Raw genomic sequence first — 19,552 nt, forward strand, 5'->3', positions numbered from 1 at the left:
AGGAGGATAGGTTATCACTTCATTTCGAGGGTCTAAGAACGATTGAGCTCTCGACGTAGGGTGTTGATACCTGTCATATCAGTCTATCTGCATGCTGGTCAACCTATATATATTTGGCATGGATGACTGAAATAAGATGCCTTTGTCAACTAGACGAGCTGACGCGCATGGTATGAACGCAATAGATATAGCATCGACCTATCAAGGAGATTGCAACCTCGAATGTGTCTGAAGTATTTGACATAGGTTGTGGGGTAGCTGATTGTACTCCGTAAATAATAGAGTGCATGTCGGAAACATTGATCTCCGCCCCGTGATTTCATTCAATATTGCTCAACCCAAATTGTCGCAAAGGCATGCGGAGCTTGAGCGGCACCTCGCTTCTTGGGCAATTCGTCTTTTCTGTACTCTCCCTTCTCCCTCACTCGCTCGTTTCTTCCCCTTTTAGTCTTTTCCCCCTCCTGCCCTGTTCGGGCTCTCCATGCCAGGCATTGGGTCATTCATCTCTCTTCCGTGACTGACAGCTCCAGCTTCTAAGCCATGCCGAGTAAGGCGACTCCTACAGACCCCTCCGAGCTCATACGTGGGCGAACTGGATGAAGCTGACTGCCATCACTTCTCTCACTATTAGTCCGGCCACTTGATGAATGGGCCTCTGCCCGCACCCAGTCCCTTCCTCTCTCCGCTCTCAAAGGGGCTGTTGTCGGCATCGATGCGTCGCACTACATTTCCCAGCACCTTCTCCACCACTCGACCCGCGAGCCTTTACTGGTCGCTCTGGGCGGTTTCCCGTTTGCGCTGAAGACCAATATCGAGAGAGAGTTACAGAGTTTCAAGGAGTCGGGTGTGGCATGTCTTTTCGTCTTCAACGGCCTAGAGTTTGGGAAGAAGGACCAGCGACCACACGTGCAGACAGAGTCATTGCGAGCTTTTGAACAAGCCTGGGAGCTTTATGACCAACAACAGGCGGATCAGGTAGTCGACGCATTTAGTGGCGCGGGTAAGGCACCCTTTCTGCATCCTCGTTATTCCTGTTTACTGGTTTGCGCTGACAACGCTCCGCCCACTCCAGGCACACCGCGACCTGAATCCCTTTACAGGTTTTTGCAGCGCATCCTGTACCAAAATGGTGTTGATTTCATCGTGGCGCCGTACAGTGCCGCAGCTCAGGTAAGAAAGCGACCATCGGAGAAATTGACTTGCAACGGCTCGGTTTCTTACTTCTCATCTCTGATAGCTTTCCTATCTTGCCAAGGGCTCCAACCCCGTCATCGATGCAGTCTTTGGGCCCTCTGAAGCACTTCTCTTCGACATCGACAAACTAATCACACGGATGGATATCGAGTCTTCTCAGTTTTTCTGGGTTACCAAACAAACCTGCCAAGATGAAATGGGTAGGCTATCAAATGAGCAGTTCCTGGATTTCTGCCTTTTATTGGGCTCATCGTTCCTGCGAACTTTCCCGGGCTTCGAAAACCCAACATTTCCGGGAAAGAGCGTCAGCGTTCGTGATGCTCTTCCGATATTCAACCAAGCGGGCCGAAATGCACTGGCTCTATGTGCTCAGTTCGAAGAGGACCGTCGCGTGCAGGAACTTCAATATGCCGATGCTTACAAGCGTGCGTTCATGACGGTGAAGCACCATGTGATCATGGACGTGGATGGCAAGGTCGCGCCTATGGATTCGGAGAACGCCCCGTCCGATATGCATGAGCTGATCGGCCAGCGACTGCCTGAAGAACTTTACTTTTACCTCTCCAAGGGTGTCCTAGGTCCGGAAATTCCTAACTATCTGACATCTGGCGAGGTCCAAATCTCCCTTCCATTGGGAGTTGAAGATACCGAAATATATCGCAAAACTGTGAGCAGCACGCTCACTCCAATCAAGACTCAATCCATCTGTTTACTCTCGAATTCCCTTCACAGGTTCTACCAGACCAAAGTGATCAATATACGGACATGGTTTGACGAAAAGTCGGACAAGTCCATCACACTGAAGACTCTTCCTTCTGTCAAGGAAACCATCCAGGCGTGGAAGGTCCGCAATGACCAGCTGCCCGAGGGAGTAAAGACGCTACAGGTCGGTTCACCCATGTTACCTGCATGCCAAATTTGTATTCTCTGACAAGTGACAGAGCACCTCCTCGCCGCTCAAGTTTGCTGTACAGAGCCTGCAAGATCCCGAATTCGGAGCCAAGTCTTTTGCATCGTCTAAGGATGCTCAAGTGAGTCTAACCAGGGATTACTCTCGGATATAAATGGTTCTAATGATCAAAAGCCGCTATCGTCGCAGGACGAAATTCTTGCCAACGTCTACTGGAGGTTCCTGCAATTGCGAGGCTACATTGATGAGAAGCACCGACTCACCTCATGGGGTGTCTGCCTCGACCAAGCGCTTTCCGTCCTTGATCCCACCGATACCTTGGAAGAGGCGACGTTCCTCGCCGTTGAAATGGTCCGTTTCGGACTCCTGAATTCCAAAGAGTGGTTTTCTCATGTCTCAGGAGGTCCGATGAGAGGTTCAGGTGAGTTGATTGTGCTTGATTGATGCCTTGATGCATATCTTACTGATCTCGCTTCTCCCACTAGATGAGGACAAGAAGTTCAATATCCTGATCTCACGTGTGGCTTGTATCGCTAAGATACAACACAAGAATATCGGCTATTCAGGGCCCCTCAGCAGGCAATTGCTCTGTTACCGCTCTCTTATTTCTGAGGTCCGCTCCACATTAAGAAATCTGATCGAAGTTGTTTTAGCTAGTCTACTTCTCAGCGGAGATGCTAGCAGAGATCGGAATGACTGGACTGAGATGAGTGTCAAGTAAGGCTTATATTACGCTTCAGAAAGATCGATGGCGCTGACCTTCATAGACTCCCGTTCATCGACGACAATGACTGCGGTCTCGGCATTGCAGTGCGCACATATCTCGATGACCTGCCCCTGCAGGCGGACCCAACTTCGCCGGAGGCACGGTTAGAGGTGAAGTCCAAGGGTAAAGAATGGTTTCAGCACAGTGACAGCTTTACGAGCAATCTGGAAAAGGCTTTCAAGCTCTGGGATGCGGTGAGTGCCCAAAGACTCGAACCCATTTTCACCACGCGAGCTGATCTTTTTCTTCTATCAGGTCTACAAAGGCACGCAGAACGCCAGTAAAGAGTTTAAGGACATTCAGTTGTGGAAGGAGGCAAATGAATGGTTGTCGGGGAGGCGATAGTTGTTAAGCTGTGCCCAGGTGATAAGGCTAATGGGCAGTTGTGGGAACTGCAATCTCACGAATGAAACCAGAGTCTACGAACACCAACAGCGTTATCACTTGTCAGCGATGGTGATTGACCGAGGGACTCGTCCGGTAAAGGTAGAAATCTAAAGGGACTGTAACACTAAACACCTTACTGGCCACCTGCCATCTCTACATTAGGTGACATACTCATAGCACGTCGTTACAGTAAACCTCTGCAACAGATCTTGATTGAAGAAGTCAATTGCACGGTTGTACGAATTCGTGGTTTGTAATCTCTTATGAGTATAGATAGATACCAAGTGTCCTCTTCCGACCCGCTGATAAATCCGATGTGATCTGCGGTGATAGCGGAGCTTCTGGTGTGGGATCCATACGTTGTTGGGAGGCAAATTACACCACCTTCAACTATTTGAGCTGATTTGGTTGAAGGCAGTAATCACAGCCCTACTACCATTGAGACAGTCCATACATAAAATTGTCCAATATCTTGTGTTTTTGATTGAGGATTATTCGACTCCACTTCTTCTATCAGACAAGCCACCATGGCTCGGTTGAGCTTCCTGCTTGTGAGCTGCCTCACACTGCTCGTCGGTATCGCCAGCGCCGCTTCCGCCGTCATTGATCTGCTTCCCAAGAACTTCGACGATGTCGTCCTCAAGTCCGGAAAACCCGCTCTCGTTGAATTCTTCGCCCCTTGGTGTGGCCACTGCAAGAACCTCGCACCTGTCTATGAGGAGCTCGCTCAGGCTTTCGAATTCGCCAAGGACAAGGTGACTGTGGCCAAGGTGGACGCGGACGAACACAGAGATCTTGGAAAGAGATTTGGTGTCCAGGGATTCCCGACCCTGAAGTGGTTCGATGGCAAGAGCGACAAGCCCGAGGACTACAAGGGTGGTCGAGATCTGGAGAGCCTGTCTGCGTTCATTGCGGAGAAGACAGGCATCAAGCCTCGTGGACCAAAGAAGGAGCCTAGCAAGGTTGAGATGCTGACTGAGTCTTCGTGGAAGTCTACGATTGGCGGTGACAAGAATGTTTTCGTTGCTTTCACTGCGCCTTGGTGCGGACGTGAGTTCTTCCTTTTATATTTCCCCTTTTTCTGGCTTCGTCGGACTGGGCTAATATGCCTCGGTGATTACAGACTGCAAGAGCCTCGCCCCTACTTGGGAGACCCTCGCCAATGACTTCGCACTCGAGCCCAACGTTGTGATCGCCAAGGTCGACGCCGAGGCAGAGAACTCCAAGGCCCTCGCCAAAGAACAAGGCGTCACCGGATACCCCACCATCAAGTTTTTCCCCAAGGGCTCGACTGAGCCCATCGCTTACAACGGTGCTCGTTCCGAGGAGGCCTTCATCGAGTTCCTGAACGCCAACGCCGGTACTAACCGTGCCGTTGGTGGAGGTCTCAACGAGAAGGCCGGCACAGTCGCCGCTTTTGACGAGTTTATCACCAATTACGTCTCGTCGCCCAACGCCAAGGAGCTTGTTACAGAGATTAAGAAGGCTGCCAAGGGTCTCCAGGACAAGTATGCTCAGTACTATGTTAAGGTTGCTGAGAAGATCAGCCAGAACGAGGAGTACGCCAGCAAGGAGCTGGCTCGTCTCAAGAAGATCCTAGAAAAGGGTGGCTCGGCCCCCGAGAAGATCGACGATATTGTGTGTCGCAGCAACATCCTACGCAAGTTTGTCGGCGAGAAAGACACTGATGCCAAGGACGAGCTGTAAATCATTCCACTGGCTCAAGTGTGTAAGATTGCACGGATTTGGAGATCATTGACGGGCTTGTTCAATTGTATGACTTTTGGCCTATGAAATATGTGTCTGGAACTCCATGATGCATAAAATGTAGAAACAAGGGCCTGACCCAAGGAACAACAGTTCAAGAAAAATATAACAAGAGGCATCTATTCCTCAGAATCCGGATAGGGTATCTCTCAATACGTGAGACATCAATACAACAAAGTACACTTGCACATGTGCCACGCCTCCAAATGAATGCATCGCTGAAGAAGAACTTAACTGATAAACTCCATTCCGCATAGAAACAGACCACCAATGCAACATCATGCTATGACACGAAAGGCCACAATTTATATGCCTGCACGAAGGTCATTTTGTCGGAGACGACGCTGGTGCCGCGGCTGTGTCGCCCGCAACAGGCAAGGAAGCTTCCAGCTCGTCGAGGCGCGTAGCCATATCGTCCACTAGAAACGTTCAAGTCAGTATCATGTATAGCTAGCCTAGTGATATGTTCCATGTACGAGGCAAACGAACATTTGGCGAACACTTCCCGCGACACATTGTCGAACTTGTGTTGTAATTGGTCTAGGAGGTCGTCGACCGCTGCTGAGAACTGGCCTTGTGCGTCGGTGCTCTACAGTAAATGTAAGCGACATGTTTCTCATTGATAATGTGACAGATTAACAAACCTGTTGCGATCGCAGAGATTCCCCGGTGGGAGGGGTGACGGCCGCTGATGTCGAGATGGATTTGCTCTCTTCTGCCATGGTGTACTGATGGTGGTGTTTCGGCAGGGTATGGAAAAGCCAAGTTTGAGACACCGGTAAATTAGTGTCCGAACCTCGAGAAGAAATGCTATGTAGCACCGAAGGACAACCGCAAGGGTGATGTTTATCCTCCTGTATACTACTCCGCTGCTGATATCCAGATTAAGACGATAAGACGCCCCAAGGATCAACTGTTTCTCCTGATCACCGAGTTGCTCTAGGCTAAAGCTGGACTAGTTCCGGCTTATATTAAGTGCTAACCAGATATGGACTAGCAGAATCCCAAAAAAATTCCCGTAGTTTCCTGATCTGAAAGCCCGCCGCGCTGCTCGACAGTAATTGCAAGCTTGCAGTCGGACACTCTTCTAAGCCTTTATTGTGATTTTTCCTGTCATAGAGAAAATGCCTAAACGCAGCAAGTTACTCCAGGCTCTTGATGCCCACAAGGGCCGGGACTACGATGCAGAGAAGCAGAAAAAATTAGTCAAGGCTGCAGAGAAGAGAAAAGCGACAAAGAAGACGGATTCAGGAGACGATGAGAATAGGGAAGAGGAGTCTGTTGAAACGAATGGCAAGGTATGTTGGAGTCGGGCCACAGGAGCGTTCGAATCAAAATTGCTAAATCAATTGCTTGCGCGCGCACAGGTTGAATCGGAGAACTTGAAATCCAAGAAGCGCAATGCTCCTGAAGATGAAGAAGACGACGGATCAAGCGATAATGAGGATGAAGAGTCGGATAAAGAGGGTGCTGGAGAAGGGAAGATAACGAGGAAGACGAAGAAGACGAGGAGGAGGAGGGAGAAGAAGAAGAAGAAGAAGATATCCCTCTATCCGATTTGTCCGAAGACGAAAGAGAGGATGTGGTTCCTCACCAGCGCCTCACGATCAACAACTCTGCTGCTATCAACGCATCTATTAAACGCATTTCCTTCATCACCTCCCAGACGCCGTTTTCAGAGCACAATTCCCTAGTCTCGAAAGAGCCGATCGAAGTCCCCGACCCCAACGATGACCTGAACCGAGAGTTGGCCTTCTACAAGGTTTGCCAGGCTGCCGCTTCAGAGGCACGTAGCCTGTTGAAGAAGGAGGGTGTTCCGTTCACTCGGCCCGGCGACTATTTTGCGGAGATGGTCAAGACCGACGAGCACATGAGCAAGATTAAGAAGAAACTTTACGACGAAGCTGCTGCGAAGAAGGCTGCCGCGGAAGCCCGCAAGCAGCGGGATCTGAAGAAGTTCGGAAAGCAGGTGCAAGTTGCCAAGTTGCAACAGAGACAGAAGGAGAAGCGCGAGACACTCGAGAAGATCAATGAGCTGAAGAAGAGTATGTTACCCGTTCTTTTCACGCAGGTTACTTAACAATTACTGACATGTTCTCTCATCTACTAGAGCGCAAGGCTGATAAATCTGGCATTACGGACAATGACAACGATCTATTCGATATCGCCATCGAGGACTCTGGCAAATCCGACAGCCGCAAGCGTAGTCGCGGCAATGAGAGCGGCGGACCCTCACTGAAGCGCCAGAAGAAGAATGAAAAATACGGCTTCGGTGGTAAGAAACGGCACGCCAAGAGTGGTGACGCTATTTCTAGCGGAGACCTGCGTAACTTCTCGGTCAAGAAGATGAAGGGTGGCTCCAAGAGACCTGGGAAAAGTAAGAGGGCGGCCGCAAAGGGCCGGTCCTAATGACTAGTTACTTTTGATTGTTCCACTATTTCATTGTCTATGTGTCTTCGGCTGGGAATTCAAAAACAGAGACTATTGTTTGGCGTTCAAAAAATCGTGTGTCTTCACTTGTCCTGTTAGTTAGTCGTCCAGACAGAACTTGGACTTCCTGACCATCGATGTCAAGTCCTCCATGTATATTGATCAATCTCAGACATGCCCTCCAAAAGGAAATAATCTTCTCGCTGTGCTTCATATTGTGATTTTGCATGGGATATATACCCTGCTTCCCCATGGATACTAATTATTTCCACTTAGTACCACTCGAAGAGCTCATGTCTATCAGAAATATTCTTTGGTATCATTATCAATCAATCCACAACGCCGCGCTCATCTTCCGACACCCGAAATGCGTAGTTGCCTCCATGTCAGACCTGCCATATCTTTCAGTGATGTATTAATCGTGCATGCGTCGTGTCCTTCATTAGAATGGATCTGTATTCAGCCCTTTGGTATGCAGACTCGTGGGCCTAATTATCGATGGGATGATCGACCTACCAAGCCCAGTCAGCACCAGACCAACGAAATGTAAGCAAATGATACTCACCCAGGACATAGTCGAACAGTTGCGTACTGCTCGAGCTCTCATTGCTGTCGGTTGGTGCCAACAGTAGTCTGCAGTCTGGAACCATCATGTTTTAAGCATTTCACAACGGATTTTCTAGTCGGTGATATGCAGCAGTGCTCTCATGACTCCGTTTGACCATTGGCTCCGTTCTCTATGAGCGAAAGCCCGGCGTCAAGGTTCCCCATCTCCCGAATCCGTTCGAGAAGATTATCAACGCGTATATTAATATTCAACCTTTGTTCTGCAAAAACAAGGTCAAGTTTGGCCTTCGTGTCGTCTGCATGCGCCAGGGAATGATCTTGAATTAATTCTTTGCCTCTCTTCGTGTTGCTCTTGTTGATCACCTTTCCGCATCCTCGTACCTGGCAAGTCCATGTATCGGATAGCACATCGTCGGAATGAGTAATGTCTAAGCGAACTGAGTCCTGGACCTGATCTGCGGCGGAAACGGAAGTATTTCGGCTTTGGAGAGTTTCCTGCAGAGGTGTTTTGTGTTGAGGCGTCGAGGCCGTGTCTGATAGAATCGAGCGAGTTCTTCGTTTTGCTCTGGTTGATAGCGGGTCCCGTATCAGATCATGACCGCGGACTTTACTGGGTGTCTCGAATTCATCCACCCCTTCCTGCTCCCCATCTGACATATTCTCTGGGTCGATCGCAGTGCTTCGCGTACGCTTGCCAATTTGCTTAGTGGAGAATTCGCTCGACTTCGGGCGAAGCACAGATTTGCGAACTAGTCGTCTTCGTGGTCTGCGATTTTCTTCGTGTTCGCTCTCTTCATCAGAGGACTCTTCTTCTTCAGAAGCCCGGGGACGCAACGGAGTAAGAGCGATCTGCTGAAGTTCATTCCTCTTTGACGCGGCCTTCAGCTCACGGTAGATAACCTTCCGTGACCAGTCAAAGTTCGGGGTCTTTGCTCCGTCCATCAGCTCCAGGATGATGTTGGCCCTCGATGAGATAAGATCTTGTGCATACTCGGGACTATCTATCTCGAACCGGCTCACAAGGGTGGAGGCAAGTAAATCAAGACTGAGCTGACGCTTCGCCAAGTGTCCCGCCTCTTTCAAATCAAGGATCACCTGGTAAATTGCGTCTGCCTGCGTCTTTGAAATCACATTCTGATCAGGCACATGCGTTGACTCTTCTGAGACCTCGTCGATGATCTGGTCCTTGTCCTCGTCCATAGCTTCCCCATCTTGTTTTGACTCGTGTGAAGATTTAATTTCTTCATAGTCCTCCTGTTTTGTGATCATCAGCAAAGGAAATCACGATGCTAGGTACTCAGGGATCTGCTCACAGGAAACTTCTCGCACAAATGCTCGAATAGCTGCGTTTTGGTCCATTCCACTTCCTCTTCACCCTTCAGCATCCGAGAGAGGAGGAAGTTGTGATGTTTGTAAAAGACTTCGGCGGAATCATCAGCGTCCTCGCAAATACCATGTGTGTGGTTGACATACTAAAAGCACCGTGTAAGTGACTGACACCTAAAGTCCATCAAACCATGTGACCTGTACTCACCTCCTCACACAGGTACTCAACGCTTGGATTCCAATTCTTCCGTCTTCGTCCCTTCGGTTGGTGTCTGTCCGCCAAAAAATATAACAGATCAATGGCTTCGACCACATCATTGAACATTGGTCGGTAACCCCTCGCTGGCGATATAGAAAACCAGCCAGCACGGCCAGCAATCCAGACCCCAACCTCACCGTCGCTATGCTGGCCGTAGGCATAATGCGTCACATTATCGATCACAATCCGTTTTGTAATATAATCAGGATCGAGGACTATCCGAACGGAGAAGATTCAAGTCAGCTTCTGTCTAATGAAGACGAAAATCGAGGTACTTGTGAGAGGTACTATGTGTAACAATTAAGGTTGTAACTCCAGTAATACATACCTAGAGACTCTTGCTCCTCTTCCACCTCGTCCAAACAGCCCGTTACCTGAACAGGGTTGCTGGGAGATGCTGTAAGCAGATTGGCATATCGGGATTTGCCTGGCACCAGGACCCTGACTTCTGACAGACTGAACTCCTCCCAGTCGTTCTCGTCCGTAAGAGATGGGTCTCTGGCGGCCAGGACACTATCTTCGCGCGATGTCATGTCTCGGGGAGCAGCATGGTGCCTTGACTGATATGGAAAGGAATTGACGAAAGCTTCTTTAGAAGCCGAACGGAAAGATTGAAGGACTAAGAAATAAATCGAATGAGGATGGTCAGAATGAAGTTCGATAGAGTCACTTGAGACACCTTCCTTTGTCTGGCACAACCCACCCACCCCCGACAGACTGGTAATTACTCGTAGTTTACGAAATTTGGGGTCAGCGAACCTTGTAATTCTCCGGTATGCACGAAATAATTGTACCGTACCGTTTTGCTGAGATATCTTCTTTATCGGGCCCGGCAATATTCTCTCTTTTTTTGTAGTGGAGTTGTAATCTAAGAAATGCATTTAAACTGCCAGCTAGCTCCATTGCATGTTGATTGATCGCTACCCATTATTAAGGTTGGACATTCATTGATCAAGCTTATTTACCTGCCATCAGTCTTCCCAAACCATATTTAAACCACCTCCCCCGCGACTGATGGGATTCCGTCCCGGCTTCAGATTATTTCGTACCACAATGTCTGGGGAAAAAATCTATGAAGGCGTCTTCGGTATGTGTACACTCTCATGCGCACCGGAGCACGGTAAGAAAAAGTGCTAATGTGCAACAGCCGTCCACAAGCCTCAAGGCGTCACCTCGGCCGATGTCATCCGAACCCTTCAGCACCATTTCAACCCCTCCAAGCTCTTTAAGCCCTGGCTCGAAGAGGAGCGCGCGCGACGTACCAGAGAGAGTAGCTACCAGCGCAACAGGCGCCGCTCGAGGCGCCTGGACGTCAAGATCGGACATGGAGGTACCCTCGACCCATTGGCGACCGGCGTGCTAGTCACGGGTGTGGGCAAGGGTACGAAAAGCCTCAACGACTTCCTAGGGTGCACAAAGACCTATGAAACGGTTGTGCTTTTCGGAGCTGAGACAGACACCTACGACAAGCTGGGGAAGATCGTCCGACGGGCCCCGTACGAGCATATCACTCGGGAGGCGGTTGAGAAGGCGCTCGAGCAGTTCAGAGGGAAGATCATGCAGCGTCCGCCTATCTTCTCGGCGCTGAAGGTCCAGGGGAAGAAGCTTTACGAGTATGCGCGGGAGGGCAAGGAGCCTCCTATTGAGATCCAGTCACGCCCCGTGGAAGTGAGCGATCTGCGCATTCTCGAGTGGTACGAGCCTGGCACCCACGAGTACGAGTGGCCCAAGGAAGAGGCTGCCGGAGAGGAGAAGGAAGTTGCGGAAAGGCTTCTGGCGAAAGATGATACCCTGCCCGTAGCTCCGTCTGCTGAGACCGAAGTCCCGGCCGAGGATAGCGGAGAACAGGAGACATCAACAGCTACAAAACGTAAGACACCGCCGCCTGCTGAAGAGCCCACGAAAGACGACGTGGATGCTCCATCTGCCAACGATGCCGAGCTTGGCCCATCGGTGGCGAAGAAACAGAAGATCACCGCCAATGGCGACTCGGCGCCGGCGCAGGCTGAGCCCTCAAGTGGTTCATCGGAAACAGTTACAACACCGGCAAATGAACCCTCCCCTCAACCTCCTGCTGTGAAAATCACCATGACCGTCTCGTCTGGCTTCTACGTCCGCTCTTTGGCGCATGATCTGGGCAAGGCCCTTGGTAGCTGTGGTCTTATGAGCTCACTCATCCGAACGCGCCAAGCGGATTTTGAGCTGGACTCTGACAAGGTTCTCGAGTATAAAGATCTCGAAGCCGGTGAGGATGTTTGGGGTCCGAAAGTCAAACGATTCCTAGAAGCGTGGGAGAAGAAGAGAGCGGAAGCGAACACCGAATAAGCCCATTCAGCATAGAACTTGGACACTATCTAAAAGTCTTCTATAATACTTCAGAATACCTGTGTACAATAAATAGACCGCTTTGACCGTTGTTTTCAACACGATGATTCTACTTGATGAGCTTTTCCTTATTTCCGCCTATTCGCAAATTCCAGGATTTCTGGATAGCTTCGGTAAACCTGCACAGCCCTGCATAATACCGGTACTTGCCACTACCTGGCTTTTGTCTCAGTCACGGTGGGGCTTGGCTTCCCAAATGCCTCAGAAAGGGGATCATGCAGGTCATTCGAAAATGATAGTAATCTATTAAAGAAAGCCAGTATTGTTGCGGGCTGCTTTAAACAAGAATGTGAGATGTAAGATTGCAAGGTCTAAGCCAATGGGTAAAGCACATTTACTAATCAAGAGGATCAACCTCCGCATCAAGCAGGAGATTATTCCATGCAATGGATCTATTTCATCAGATCATGCATCTCATCAGGTTCAAGAAATGGCTGGATGAATGTCGCAAGGAAATAGGAAACGGTTGCAAGTCAGATTGTCAGACACAGTCGGCAGTTGAACAAAGGAGAACCGCTTTTGGCTGGGGTATACCGCTGAAAACAAAGCAATTTGGCAAAAGGACAGTAAAATAAAATTAAAAACAGAAATGCGGCCAACAGGCATGATTTTAGAAGGACAGAACAAATGATAGAACATAGTCTATGCGGTAAACGAGAATATCAGGGCAGTGACTGCAGATGAGCACTGTGAGCGTCAACGAGTGCTGTCATATGTTAGCTCTCTGTAGCCTGACGAGTGTGGCAAGTGTATTATTAACGACTTACTTTGGAGCACAAAAGCTTGTCCTTGTCGGGATTCACAGGCGCACTGGAGGGTGCTGCCGTTCAAAAAGTCAAGCAAAATGCTGTTGGGCAGTTCTTGACGATCTTCATCCGGTATACACGGTGTTCGGAACTCAGTTAGATGGTACCGCTTGATCATGTTGCGGCTGCTTGAATCGACATTTCCAGGGGTCAATATAAGATATCCTTTGTCATCGATCCGAATGAACCGGCGCTTCCAGAGGAGGGTGTCAGGGAACTGAACATTGACCTCGCCGACATCGATTGCCGCGGTGCTCACGGTAGCCTTCGGCTTCTCAGCAGCGGCCCGTTCGCTTTCTTCTTCCTTGACGGAAGGGCTGAATGTCCCAATGACGCTTTTCTTTGAATTTGATGTTATCGATGACATGCGGCGTAGGAGGCGAGAAGCGCGAGAGGCCTTCTTTTCTTCAGGGGACGAAGATAAATCGCTGGTAGACTTCGACAAAAAGGCCTCTTCCTTTTTCGAGACAGAGGAGATAGACAATCTGCTCTCAGATCGTGACACCGAAGCGGCCCGAGACTGGTGACCAGAAGTCGCAGAAGACGAAGACATACTACGTTCTTCTGACTTGGTAATTGTCTGTTCAAGAGGCCCATGTTCAACGGTCAAAGGACTAGCTTGGAGATTGAGAACGCCCGAGTCTGGAAGGTCTGGTTTTGAATCGCTAGGGGCATTGGTTGCGTCGCGGATTATCCGAGCAGTCACCGAGATTGAACTCGTAGTGCATGCAGCATTCGCACTAGATTGCGAGTCGCGACGTTTGACACTAGGGGCTCGGGAGAAAGCTTCTGGAGTATAAGAGCCATGCCGGGAAATTGAGCCGGCGTCTGAATTGCCCCCACTTAATGACACAGAGGCTCGCTTTCGGAGAGCTTCGAAAGAAGATGATGCAGTAGGTGGAGCTAGGTTCAAGCCTGAGTTGGATGATGTTTCACGGCTGTTTGAAAATTTCTCCAGAGCTTTGATGCGCTTTGAGATCCCTGAAGATACATTGATCTTCTTAGCCACAAGCACAGGACCTGTTGCGCTATCCATGTCTCCACAAGGACCAGAGACGGATCTGTCCCCGGAGAGTGACTGCATATTGTAAAATTGGTGCCCCAGGGCGCTCGGGTTCGAAACTGCCCGCGAATTCTTCCAAGCATGAGAGCTTATCTGGTCATTGTTATTTGGGTAGACTGGCGACAACGGCGACTTTCCGACCGAAACAGGCTTCGCTTCCTCGACAGTGGCGCTCTTCAGTTCTTCCATGAAGGAATCATCCGAAAGGAGATTTTCGTCATCAGAATAGTCTGGAGTGGGGACCTGAATAGGCTCGAGCTGAGGTTTGCGCTTGTCTTTTCGAGTGTTCACTTTCTTCGAATCCGCATTCGAGGTCTCAGGGATCAAGTCATTCTGCGGCTCCGCGGGACAAGGTGCTATTACCGTCGCTTCAGGAGTGGAGCTCGACGGCGAATTGGAAGTCGGCGAGTCGGGAATAGGAATGGATTGGGGCAGGGTCGAATTGGCCGGGTCGGTCACTGTTAAAGCCTCGTCCAGGCCAGTGACAGAATAATTTTCCGGATTTGAAGGAGAGGGAACAATTTCTTGATTTTTCTCTGTTGCAGCTTTTTCAAAATTTTGGGGTGGGACGTGGATGTCGGCGCTAGGCAAGCTGGGGCCACTTTTAGTGTCGTTGTCAACGGACACGGTCAAGTCTCTGTCGGCAGCGTCCGCTTCAATTTCCGGGGGAACTTGAGGTGCCTGTAACTGGGCTGTCTCAGATGATTCTTCTGGATTGGCTGTAAGAGCGTCGTCTGCGTTCAGAAGCGACTGATTGGGAAGCTGTTCGTCATCGAAATTGGCGACCTCCATACCCACGGCCGAATCGGGTTTTGCGGAGTCGGACGTAGCAAGCTTTTCCTCAGGAAGTGCGACTGATCCAGGCATAATGGAAAGCTGCATCTTAGGACAAGGCTCTTTGCTATGTTCGGTCACCGCTGCAGTCTCTTGATCATGCTTCAACTTGTCATCAGCCTGACCAAAGTTCTCCTTATTCTCGTCAACATCGGTCAATCTTCCATCTTTCACCTTTCGATCCCTTTTGCTCTCCGCCGCACGCTTTTCCATTTGAGTTTTTCGCAGCTGGAGAGCTTTCATCAACCGTTCCTTTTCGTTTGAGGTGCCGCACGAAGAGAGAGCACTCAGTGATTTAGCACCAGGTGACAGCTGAGGCCGTGAAATCGGCATTGACAATGGTGGGACCAACAATGGCGGGACAGGGGGAGCTGTTCGGCTGGACACAGATGCCACTGGGCTTCCTTGAGAACGGGGCCGATTTGGGCTCGGGTTGCCTTTCCGTAGCGAAGATGTCCTAACACCAGCCGGTAAAGAGGCTACTGGCCGCTGCTCGGCGTTTCGAGACAGGTTACCTGCCGTGCGAGGACGCCCGCTCCCGTCTACTGAAGGTCGAGGACCACGCTTGACTTTCGGAGTGTACGTACTCGCACGCTCCAGGTCCCTGAGCGACGGTCTGACCGACTGTGTAGATCTCCGCGATTCGGATGGTGCGTAGGATATGTCATCCTCAAGTCTTCTTCGTGAAGCGGGGCGTTCGGATCTACTATCCCAGGAGATAGAGACTTGATCACTGGCTTGGGAATCCTGAGGGCTCTTTGCGACGAGGGGGGATTCGTCGCCAATGGGGGTTTCTCGAGCGTTCGAAGTGACCGATGGAGGCACTATGGTGGCGTCGGATACATGGCTGGTTGACCTTTGTCGATTGTCCGGACGTGGAAATGGGACCTGCGTCTCGTCCTTGGTCGGATTGTTTTCCTCTGCGTCTTCAGCAATTTCCATCAGCCTGCGACGGCGGAGGGAGCTTGAAGAGGAGGTGATAGAACCTGAAGCAGCATGTAACAGGCACGCAGAAGACAGTGCACTCTCGGTAAGATCTGCTGACTTTGCGAAGGAGAATACAGTATCATGGGGTGAGAACTTGTCCAAGATTGACTGAAACTGCACTGTGGTTCGGGCTACACACAAGACCGCGTCAGCGAGATCATAGGTTGGCGGGAAAAGAGCACACAATGGAACCAGGGTGGAAAGTATACCTTGTATAAGCCTCGAGAGACCCTCTGGCAGGTAGCTCAGCACCACCTTTCTCCGCCGATATTGTAAGAAACCGTAGAGAGGGGAGATTTCTTCATAGCTGTCGATCGCGCTCCGCACATCTGGCACCCCGCCTGTTCCTCGATCAAGCAGAGTTATCTCATCCCTTGATACGTAACGGAGAAGAAACCTAAATGACATGGGGCAATGAGTGTCAGCTCGCATAGATAAAGCGCGAGCTATTATCATTCACAGCCACGCGACGCAATTGCGACCGATCGAAATTCATTGACGAAGGTGAACTAACCATCCTCCCGCTTCGGCCAGAGCGCTCTGGTAGGCTTCGATGACAGCGGGATTATCTAGGCCATTAAGAGACATGACGGGAACCGCATTGGGAGCGGGTCTCCGGTTCAAATGTCACAATGGAGTGATAGACAAGAAAGACGGATCGTTAATTCCTGCAAGGAGGGGTTGTTCAATGAGAGAGAGTAGATAGAGATCAAAAGGAAGGAGGACTGCAGTCGGCTTTGGCGAACAGATGGTGAAGACTTAAAACGAGTGTGCGAAAAAGACGACACGCGTGCAGATCGAGGCCCTGCCCAGATCAGGCACAGCCACCTAAAGAGTCGAAATCCGTCGCTATCGAGGGATTGACAGGATGAATGAGGGACTTGACGCCGTTGACGGAGATGTATCTACCTCACGAACCTCTCAGGAGTTCAGGGGCACTCCTAGTGGAGGACTAGCTGCCTCCACTTTCAGAGATAGGGACAGGCCGAAATATCCCCACGTTCCTTGGCCCGCTGGCAATTAGACCCGAGGCAGGGAAAATTAGCAGGGATCCGGTCAGGTACTTGGGTCAGGTACCAAGTGCAAGTGGTGAGATCAGAGCGAGGTACGGACTATCGATAGAAGATTTTCAAGAATCAAAGACAAAGCATCAGTGAATTCCATAAGATTCACAGCAGGAGATATTCTCATTGTGACTGGGCAATCAGTAACAAGTGATGGCTTTATGGACAAAGCAATTCGGTCAACTGCAGACAAACTTTTAGTGTTTGATCGTTACCTCTACTGTTTGGAGGAACTATAATCTGCCAAGGTGCGGACTATCTAGATATTTCTCACTAGTATTAATGCTCCAGCTGAGGTATTGTTGACTACGGTCTGTGCAGTTGCCATGCCCTTGTTATCCTTAGTCTACCCCTCAGAGACCCATACCCCAAGTATATCTATCATCAGATTGTTTCTGCTTGAGATACTTCAATGTTTAGGACAACTACTTTGTATTCATATGATAGTCCTTTAAAGATGATGAACTGGCAATGCGACATAGACTGTTCATCGGTTGAACAAAGAATATTGTCATTATTTTTAGACCTATACGAAGCTTGATAGGCAGAAGAAGTGAAAGTTATATCTCCACATTTTCATGCAAGCACAGATCGGCCATTACATGCATGGAAGGGCCCTAAAGTTCGTTACAATCAGGACAATCGGCGCCAGAAATATCAACTCTCTTGGTTCCGAGATTCTCATCGCGGGCGAACAGGGCAGCTCCGAGGACTTCCAGATAAGCTTCTGGCGGATAGAGTAGATAGAAATGTCAATCCAACATTCCAATCGACGTCAATCTGAATCAATCCTTCTTCAATATTTCTCTAAATGGCCGATATTTTCAACCACCCACCTCCATCGTAAACTCAATCTATCCTGGAGCTCTCCGCCTCCGTCAGCAGCAACAACCGCTCGGAGACTCCCGATGCGGGGTGGATATTAGTCCCGGTATTTATCACAAGAGCGACCCTCCAACTCCCTTCGCGATTCACATCACAATCCCGATTATTATTCGCATAGGTACCGGCGAAGGTGTTGAAAGCTACAACGTCGATCGTCATGTCTTCCAGTCTTCCTCCAATCTCATCACTACCGTCTCTACCACAGGATGAGCAATTCAGAGCTCTTGATACCCTCTTTGAGCCATCTCCAGAACTCCACACGCTGATGGCTCCGGTCCTATCCAACCAAACTTTCTCCTCGTATAACAGTCTCATCGATGCAGTAGGCGGGCGGATGTCTGCTCTCTCCCCCAAAAACTCTCCCACCGACGATAAAATCCTCACGGGAATCTTAGGGTCGCACCCTCGCCTTGGACGGCCGAAAGCTGCAGATACAGAACATATGAGCGAGCTCAGTAAGAGGGAGCAGGCCAATTTGAATACAGGGGCAGAAGAACAAGCGGAGAAACTGAGGCTACTCAATGTCGAATATGAGGAGAGATTTCCGGGACTGAGATTTGTGTATGTGCTTTGTCGAAAGTATCAGCATTCAATGCCTTCTGTATGCTGACCGTATGCCTTCCGATGACTTGACCTAGAACCTTTGTCAATGGAAGAAGCAGAGACGTCATCATGGAGGAAATGCGCCAGAGGATTGAAAGAGGCGATATCGAGCGAGAAAGACAAGAGACCATCCAGGTGGGTGCCTTTGATCGACCACATCGTCGGTAACAAACGGCCAGCTAATTCTGGCATTGATTGACAGGCAATGTGTGATATAGCCAAAGATCGAGCTAGAAAACTGGAACAGTCATCTTTGGATTGAGCTTGTGTATTATCTTTGAACCAATAGATCCGAATGAGAATATGGGAACAGAGTCACGATGGATTCAGTCCTTCTTAAAACCTGATGCTCTTCTTGAGGATGTTGTCTTAGCAAAGCGATGGATGTGCGACAACCTATGCAACGGTTTGATCTATTTTGGAATAGCCAATGAGACACACTCTCTAAGGCTGCTTCCAGAAAAGCCTCGAATGAGTTTAAATGTTCACAATTATCCGGGTCTGTCCCGCGCTTGGACTTTAGTCTTGGATAGAGTGATAATCGTGAAATTGCTAGTTTCTAGAGAGAAGTGTCTGTCTATCTCTGTCAAAGAGAGCCCATCCACTGCGTGTAAAGGACTCCATCTACGGAGTATAGGGATGGCCAAATGTCCGAGACATTGGTGGTTGCCGTGCACATCCGACACTATCCAAGTTTGTCTAATGAGACTTCCCTTGGGTGTATGGTTGGACAGACTATGCTTAGTTGCTGCCATGACTCGTCTTAGCCTATTATTACTCTGTAGATAGACCCTGATCCATCTGCCACAGCGTTCCTCTCACCATATTTTGTCACAGTATGGTTCCTTCTGAGAGAAATCAATAATAATGGTAAATGGTCCGCTTGTTCTAGACCAGCCAAACCCGGAGATTCTTCATTCGCTCAGTTAGTTGCTTTGTGTGTAAGCTCTACCATGACCATGGATCCCATCATTATTAGAACGAAAAGTATGGAACTGCCAGTTCCCTCCAACCGAGAAGATAAAAGGCACTACTATGATGTCCCGCTTTGATGTCATCCATCCTGGTGTAAGCCCTCATCCGGATATTGCCGTCCAATTCCATTTCATTCAATCACACTAAACACAAAAGGAGGATGGGCCAGAGTAATGACAATCTATCATGGCCACTTAACTAATCTATCTAACCATACTATTCTTATCAATTATCATCATCCTTGTTAGCTACTGGTTAACATGACCCTGCTCCAAGTTTCCTAGAGCCCTGTCAATTTTCTTCTATGGCCTCTTCTACGACCTCTCCACCCAGCTGCACACCGG

At 49.5% G+C, this 19,552-nt stretch overlaps 9 protein-coding genes across 9 annotated transcripts; 6 read left to right on the forward strand and 3 right to left on the reverse strand.

Moving 5' to 3' along the window:
* Nucleotides 1–1,137: 1,137 nt before the first annotated feature.
* On the forward strand, nt 1,138–2,204 carry P174DRAFT_112081 (uncharacterized protein). Its single transcript, XM_024821029.1, has 4 exons — nt 1,138–1,170; nt 1,238–1,861; nt 1,927–2,080; nt 2,136–2,204. The coding sequence occupies exons 2-3, from the start codon at nt 1,334–1,336 to the stop codon at nt 1,966–1,968; spliced, it is 570 nt and encodes a 189-aa protein (XP_024686105.1). The 5' UTR covers nt 1,138–1,170; nt 1,238–1,333; the 3' UTR covers nt 1,969–2,080; nt 2,136–2,204.
* P174DRAFT_112082 (uncharacterized protein) lies at nt 2,205–3,479 on the forward strand. Its single transcript, XM_024821030.1, has 4 exons — nt 2,205–2,225; nt 2,294–2,525; nt 2,590–2,821; nt 2,872–3,479. Exons 2-4 carry the CDS (start codon nt 2,453–2,455, stop codon nt 3,152–3,154), a joined length of 588 nt encoding a protein of 195 aa, XP_024686106.1. The 5' UTR covers nt 2,205–2,225; nt 2,294–2,452; the 3' UTR covers nt 3,155–3,479.
* Nucleotides 3,480–3,619: 140 nt separating this feature from the next.
* On the forward strand, nt 3,620–5,211 carry P174DRAFT_502073 (protein disulfide isomerase family protein). The gene is made up of 2 exons (XM_024831068.1): nt 3,620–4,307; nt 4,381–5,211. Exons 1-2 carry the CDS (start codon nt 3,785–3,787, stop codon nt 4,962–4,964), a joined length of 1,107 nt encoding a protein of 368 aa, XP_024686107.1. The 5' UTR covers nt 3,620–3,784; the 3' UTR covers nt 4,965–5,211.
* On the reverse strand, nt 5,015–5,889 carry P174DRAFT_449124 (heat shock factor-binding 1 family protein). Its single transcript, XM_024828814.1, has 3 exons — nt 5,669–5,889; nt 5,514–5,613; nt 5,015–5,443 (listed from the first exon to the last, which is right to left on the reverse strand). The coding sequence occupies exons 1-3, from the start codon at nt 5,744–5,746 to the stop codon at nt 5,349–5,351; spliced, it is 273 nt and encodes a 90-aa protein (XP_024686108.1). The 5' UTR covers nt 5,747–5,889; the 3' UTR covers nt 5,015–5,348.
* A 205-nt stretch (nt 5,890–6,094) lies between these two features.
* Nucleotides 6,095–7,653, forward strand: P174DRAFT_439281 (EBP2 family rRNA-processing protein). The gene is made up of 4 exons (XM_024826753.1): nt 6,095–6,322; nt 6,392–6,491; nt 6,521–7,069; nt 7,135–7,653. Exons 1-4 carry the CDS (start codon nt 6,149–6,151, stop codon nt 7,431–7,433), a joined length of 1,122 nt encoding a protein of 373 aa, XP_024686109.1. The 5' UTR covers nt 6,095–6,148; the 3' UTR covers nt 7,434–7,653.
* Nucleotides 7,654–7,906: 253 nt separating this feature from the next.
* P174DRAFT_112114 (uncharacterized protein) lies at nt 7,907–10,318 on the reverse strand. The gene is made up of 5 exons (XM_024821031.1): nt 9,935–10,318; nt 9,556–9,821; nt 9,335–9,493; nt 8,020–9,275; nt 7,907–7,966 (listed from the first exon to the last, which is right to left on the reverse strand). The coding sequence occupies exons 1-4, from the start codon at nt 10,137–10,139 to the stop codon at nt 8,160–8,162; spliced, it is 1,746 nt and encodes a 581-aa protein (XP_024686110.1). The 5' UTR covers nt 10,140–10,318; the 3' UTR covers nt 7,907–7,966; nt 8,020–8,159.
* A 341-nt stretch (nt 10,319–10,659) lies between these two features.
* Nucleotides 10,660–11,931, forward strand: P174DRAFT_428947 (pseudouridine synthase PUS4; the record flags this gene model as incomplete). The annotated part of the gene is made up of 2 exons (XM_024825543.1): nt 10,660–10,693; nt 10,754–11,931. The coding sequence occupies 2 exons, from the start codon at nt 10,660–10,662 to the stop codon at nt 11,929–11,931; spliced, it is 1,212 nt and encodes a 403-aa protein (XP_024686111.1).
* Nucleotides 11,932–12,258: 327 nt separating this feature from the next.
* P174DRAFT_439283 (putative GPI-anchored cell surface glycoprotein) lies at nt 12,259–16,602 on the reverse strand. The gene is made up of 4 exons (XM_024826754.1): nt 16,196–16,602; nt 15,891–16,078; nt 12,759–15,812; nt 12,259–12,697 (listed from the first exon to the last, which is right to left on the reverse strand). Exons 1-4 carry the CDS (start codon nt 16,267–16,269, stop codon nt 12,654–12,656), a joined length of 3,360 nt encoding a protein of 1,119 aa, XP_024686112.1. The 5' UTR covers nt 16,270–16,602; the 3' UTR covers nt 12,259–12,653.
* A 924-nt stretch (nt 16,603–17,526) lies between these two features.
* On the forward strand, nt 17,527–18,882 carry P174DRAFT_385448 (2-oxo-4-hydroxy-4-carboxy-5-ureidoimidazoline decarboxylase). Its single transcript, XM_024823256.1, has 3 exons — nt 17,527–18,191; nt 18,269–18,368; nt 18,436–18,882. The coding sequence occupies exons 1-3, from the start codon at nt 17,788–17,790 to the stop codon at nt 18,493–18,495; spliced, it is 564 nt and encodes a 187-aa protein (XP_024686113.1). The 5' UTR covers nt 17,527–17,787; the 3' UTR covers nt 18,496–18,882.
* Nucleotides 18,883–19,552: the final 670 nt, after the last annotated feature.

Source organism: Aspergillus novofumigatus (genome assembly GCF_002847465.1).
Source record: "Aspergillus novofumigatus IBT 16806 chromosome Unknown P174scaffold_2, whole genome shotgun sequence".
Taxonomy (NCBI): Eukaryota; Fungi; Ascomycota; class Eurotiomycetes; order Eurotiales; family Aspergillaceae; genus Aspergillus; species Aspergillus novofumigatus.

Excerpts from the sequence above, each read along its gene's own strand:
- P174DRAFT_112081 (XM_024821029.1), top strand. The coding sequence starts at position 1,334 with ATGGATATCGAGTCTTCTCAGTTTTTCTGGGTTACCAAACAAACCTGC. Across the intron at positions 1,862-1,926 it reads CCGAAATATATCGCAAAACT|GTTCTACCAGACCAAAGTGA; the intron begins GTGAGCAGCACG and ends TTCCCTTCACAG.
- P174DRAFT_112082 (XM_024821030.1), top strand. The coding sequence starts at position 2,453 with ATGGTCCGTTTCGGACTCCTGAATTCCAAAGAGTGGTTTTCTCATGTC. Across the intron at positions 2,526-2,589 it reads AGGTCCGATGAGAGGTTCAG|ATGAGGACAAGAAGTTCAAT; the intron begins GTGAGTTGATTG and ends TTCTCCCACTAG. Across the intron at positions 2,822-2,871 it reads TGGACTGAGATGAGTGTCAA|ACTCCCGTTCATCGACGACA; the intron begins GTAAGGCTTATA and ends TGACCTTCATAG.
- P174DRAFT_502073 (XM_024831068.1), top strand. The coding sequence starts at position 3,785 with ATGGCTCGGTTGAGCTTCCTGCTTGTGAGCTGCCTCACACTGCTCGTC. Across the intron at positions 4,308-4,380 it reads CACTGCGCCTTGGTGCGGAC|ACTGCAAGAGCCTCGCCCCT; the intron begins GTGAGTTCTTCC and ends CGGTGATTACAG.
- P174DRAFT_449124 (XM_024828814.1), bottom strand. The coding sequence starts at position 5,746 with ATGGCAGAAGAGAGCAAATCCATCTCGACATCAGCGGCCGTCACCCCT. Across the intron at positions 5,614-5,668 it reads AATCTCTGCGATCGCAACAG|AGCACCGACGCACAAGGCCA; the intron begins GTTTGTTAATCT and ends CATTTACTGTAG. Across the intron at positions 5,444-5,513 it reads GCGGGAAGTGTTCGCCAAAT|TGGACGATATGGCTACGCGC; the intron begins GTTCGTTTGCCT and ends GAACGTTTCTAG.
- P174DRAFT_439281 (XM_024826753.1), top strand. The coding sequence starts at position 6,149 with ATGCCTAAACGCAGCAAGTTACTCCAGGCTCTTGATGCCCACAAGGGC. Across the intron at positions 6,323-6,391 it reads CTGTTGAAACGAATGGCAAG|GTTGAATCGGAGAACTTGAA; the intron begins GTATGTTGGAGT and ends GCGCGCGCACAG. Across the intron at positions 7,070-7,134 it reads GATCAATGAGCTGAAGAAGA|AGCGCAAGGCTGATAAATCT; the intron begins GTATGTTACCCG and ends CTCATCTACTAG.
- P174DRAFT_112114 (XM_024821031.1), bottom strand. The coding sequence starts at position 10,139 with ATGACATCGCGCGAAGATAGTGTCCTGGCCGCCAGAGACCCATCTCTT. Across the intron at positions 9,494-9,555 it reads TTGAGTACCTGTGTGAGGAG|TATGTCAACCACACACATGG; the intron begins GTGAGTACAGGT and ends CGGTGCTTTTAG. Across the intron at positions 9,276-9,334 it reads ATTTGTGCGAGAAGTTTCCT|GAGGACTATGAAGAAATTAA; the intron begins GTGAGCAGATCC and ends ATCACAAAACAG.
- P174DRAFT_439283 (XM_024826754.1), bottom strand. The coding sequence starts at position 16,269 with ATGTCTCTTAATGGCCTAGATAATCCCGCTGTCATCGAAGCCTACCAG. Across the intron at positions 15,813-15,890 it reads TCTCTCGAGGCTTATACAAG|CCCGAACCACAGTGCAGTTT; the intron begins GTATACTTTCCA and ends TCTTGTGTGTAG. Across the intron at positions 12,698-12,758 it reads ACAAGCTTTTGTGCTCCAAA|CACTCGTTGACGCTCACAGT; the intron begins GTAAGTCGTTAA and ends AACATATGACAG.
- P174DRAFT_385448 (XM_024823256.1), top strand. The coding sequence starts at position 17,788 with ATGTCTTCCAGTCTTCCTCCAATCTCATCACTACCGTCTCTACCACAG. Across the intron at positions 18,192-18,268 it reads TTTCCGGGACTGAGATTTGT|AACCTTTGTCAATGGAAGAA; the intron begins GTATGTGCTTTG and ends GACTTGACCTAG. Across the intron at positions 18,369-18,435 it reads AAAGACAAGAGACCATCCAG|GCAATGTGTGATATAGCCAA; the intron begins GTGGGTGCCTTT and ends ATTGATTGACAG.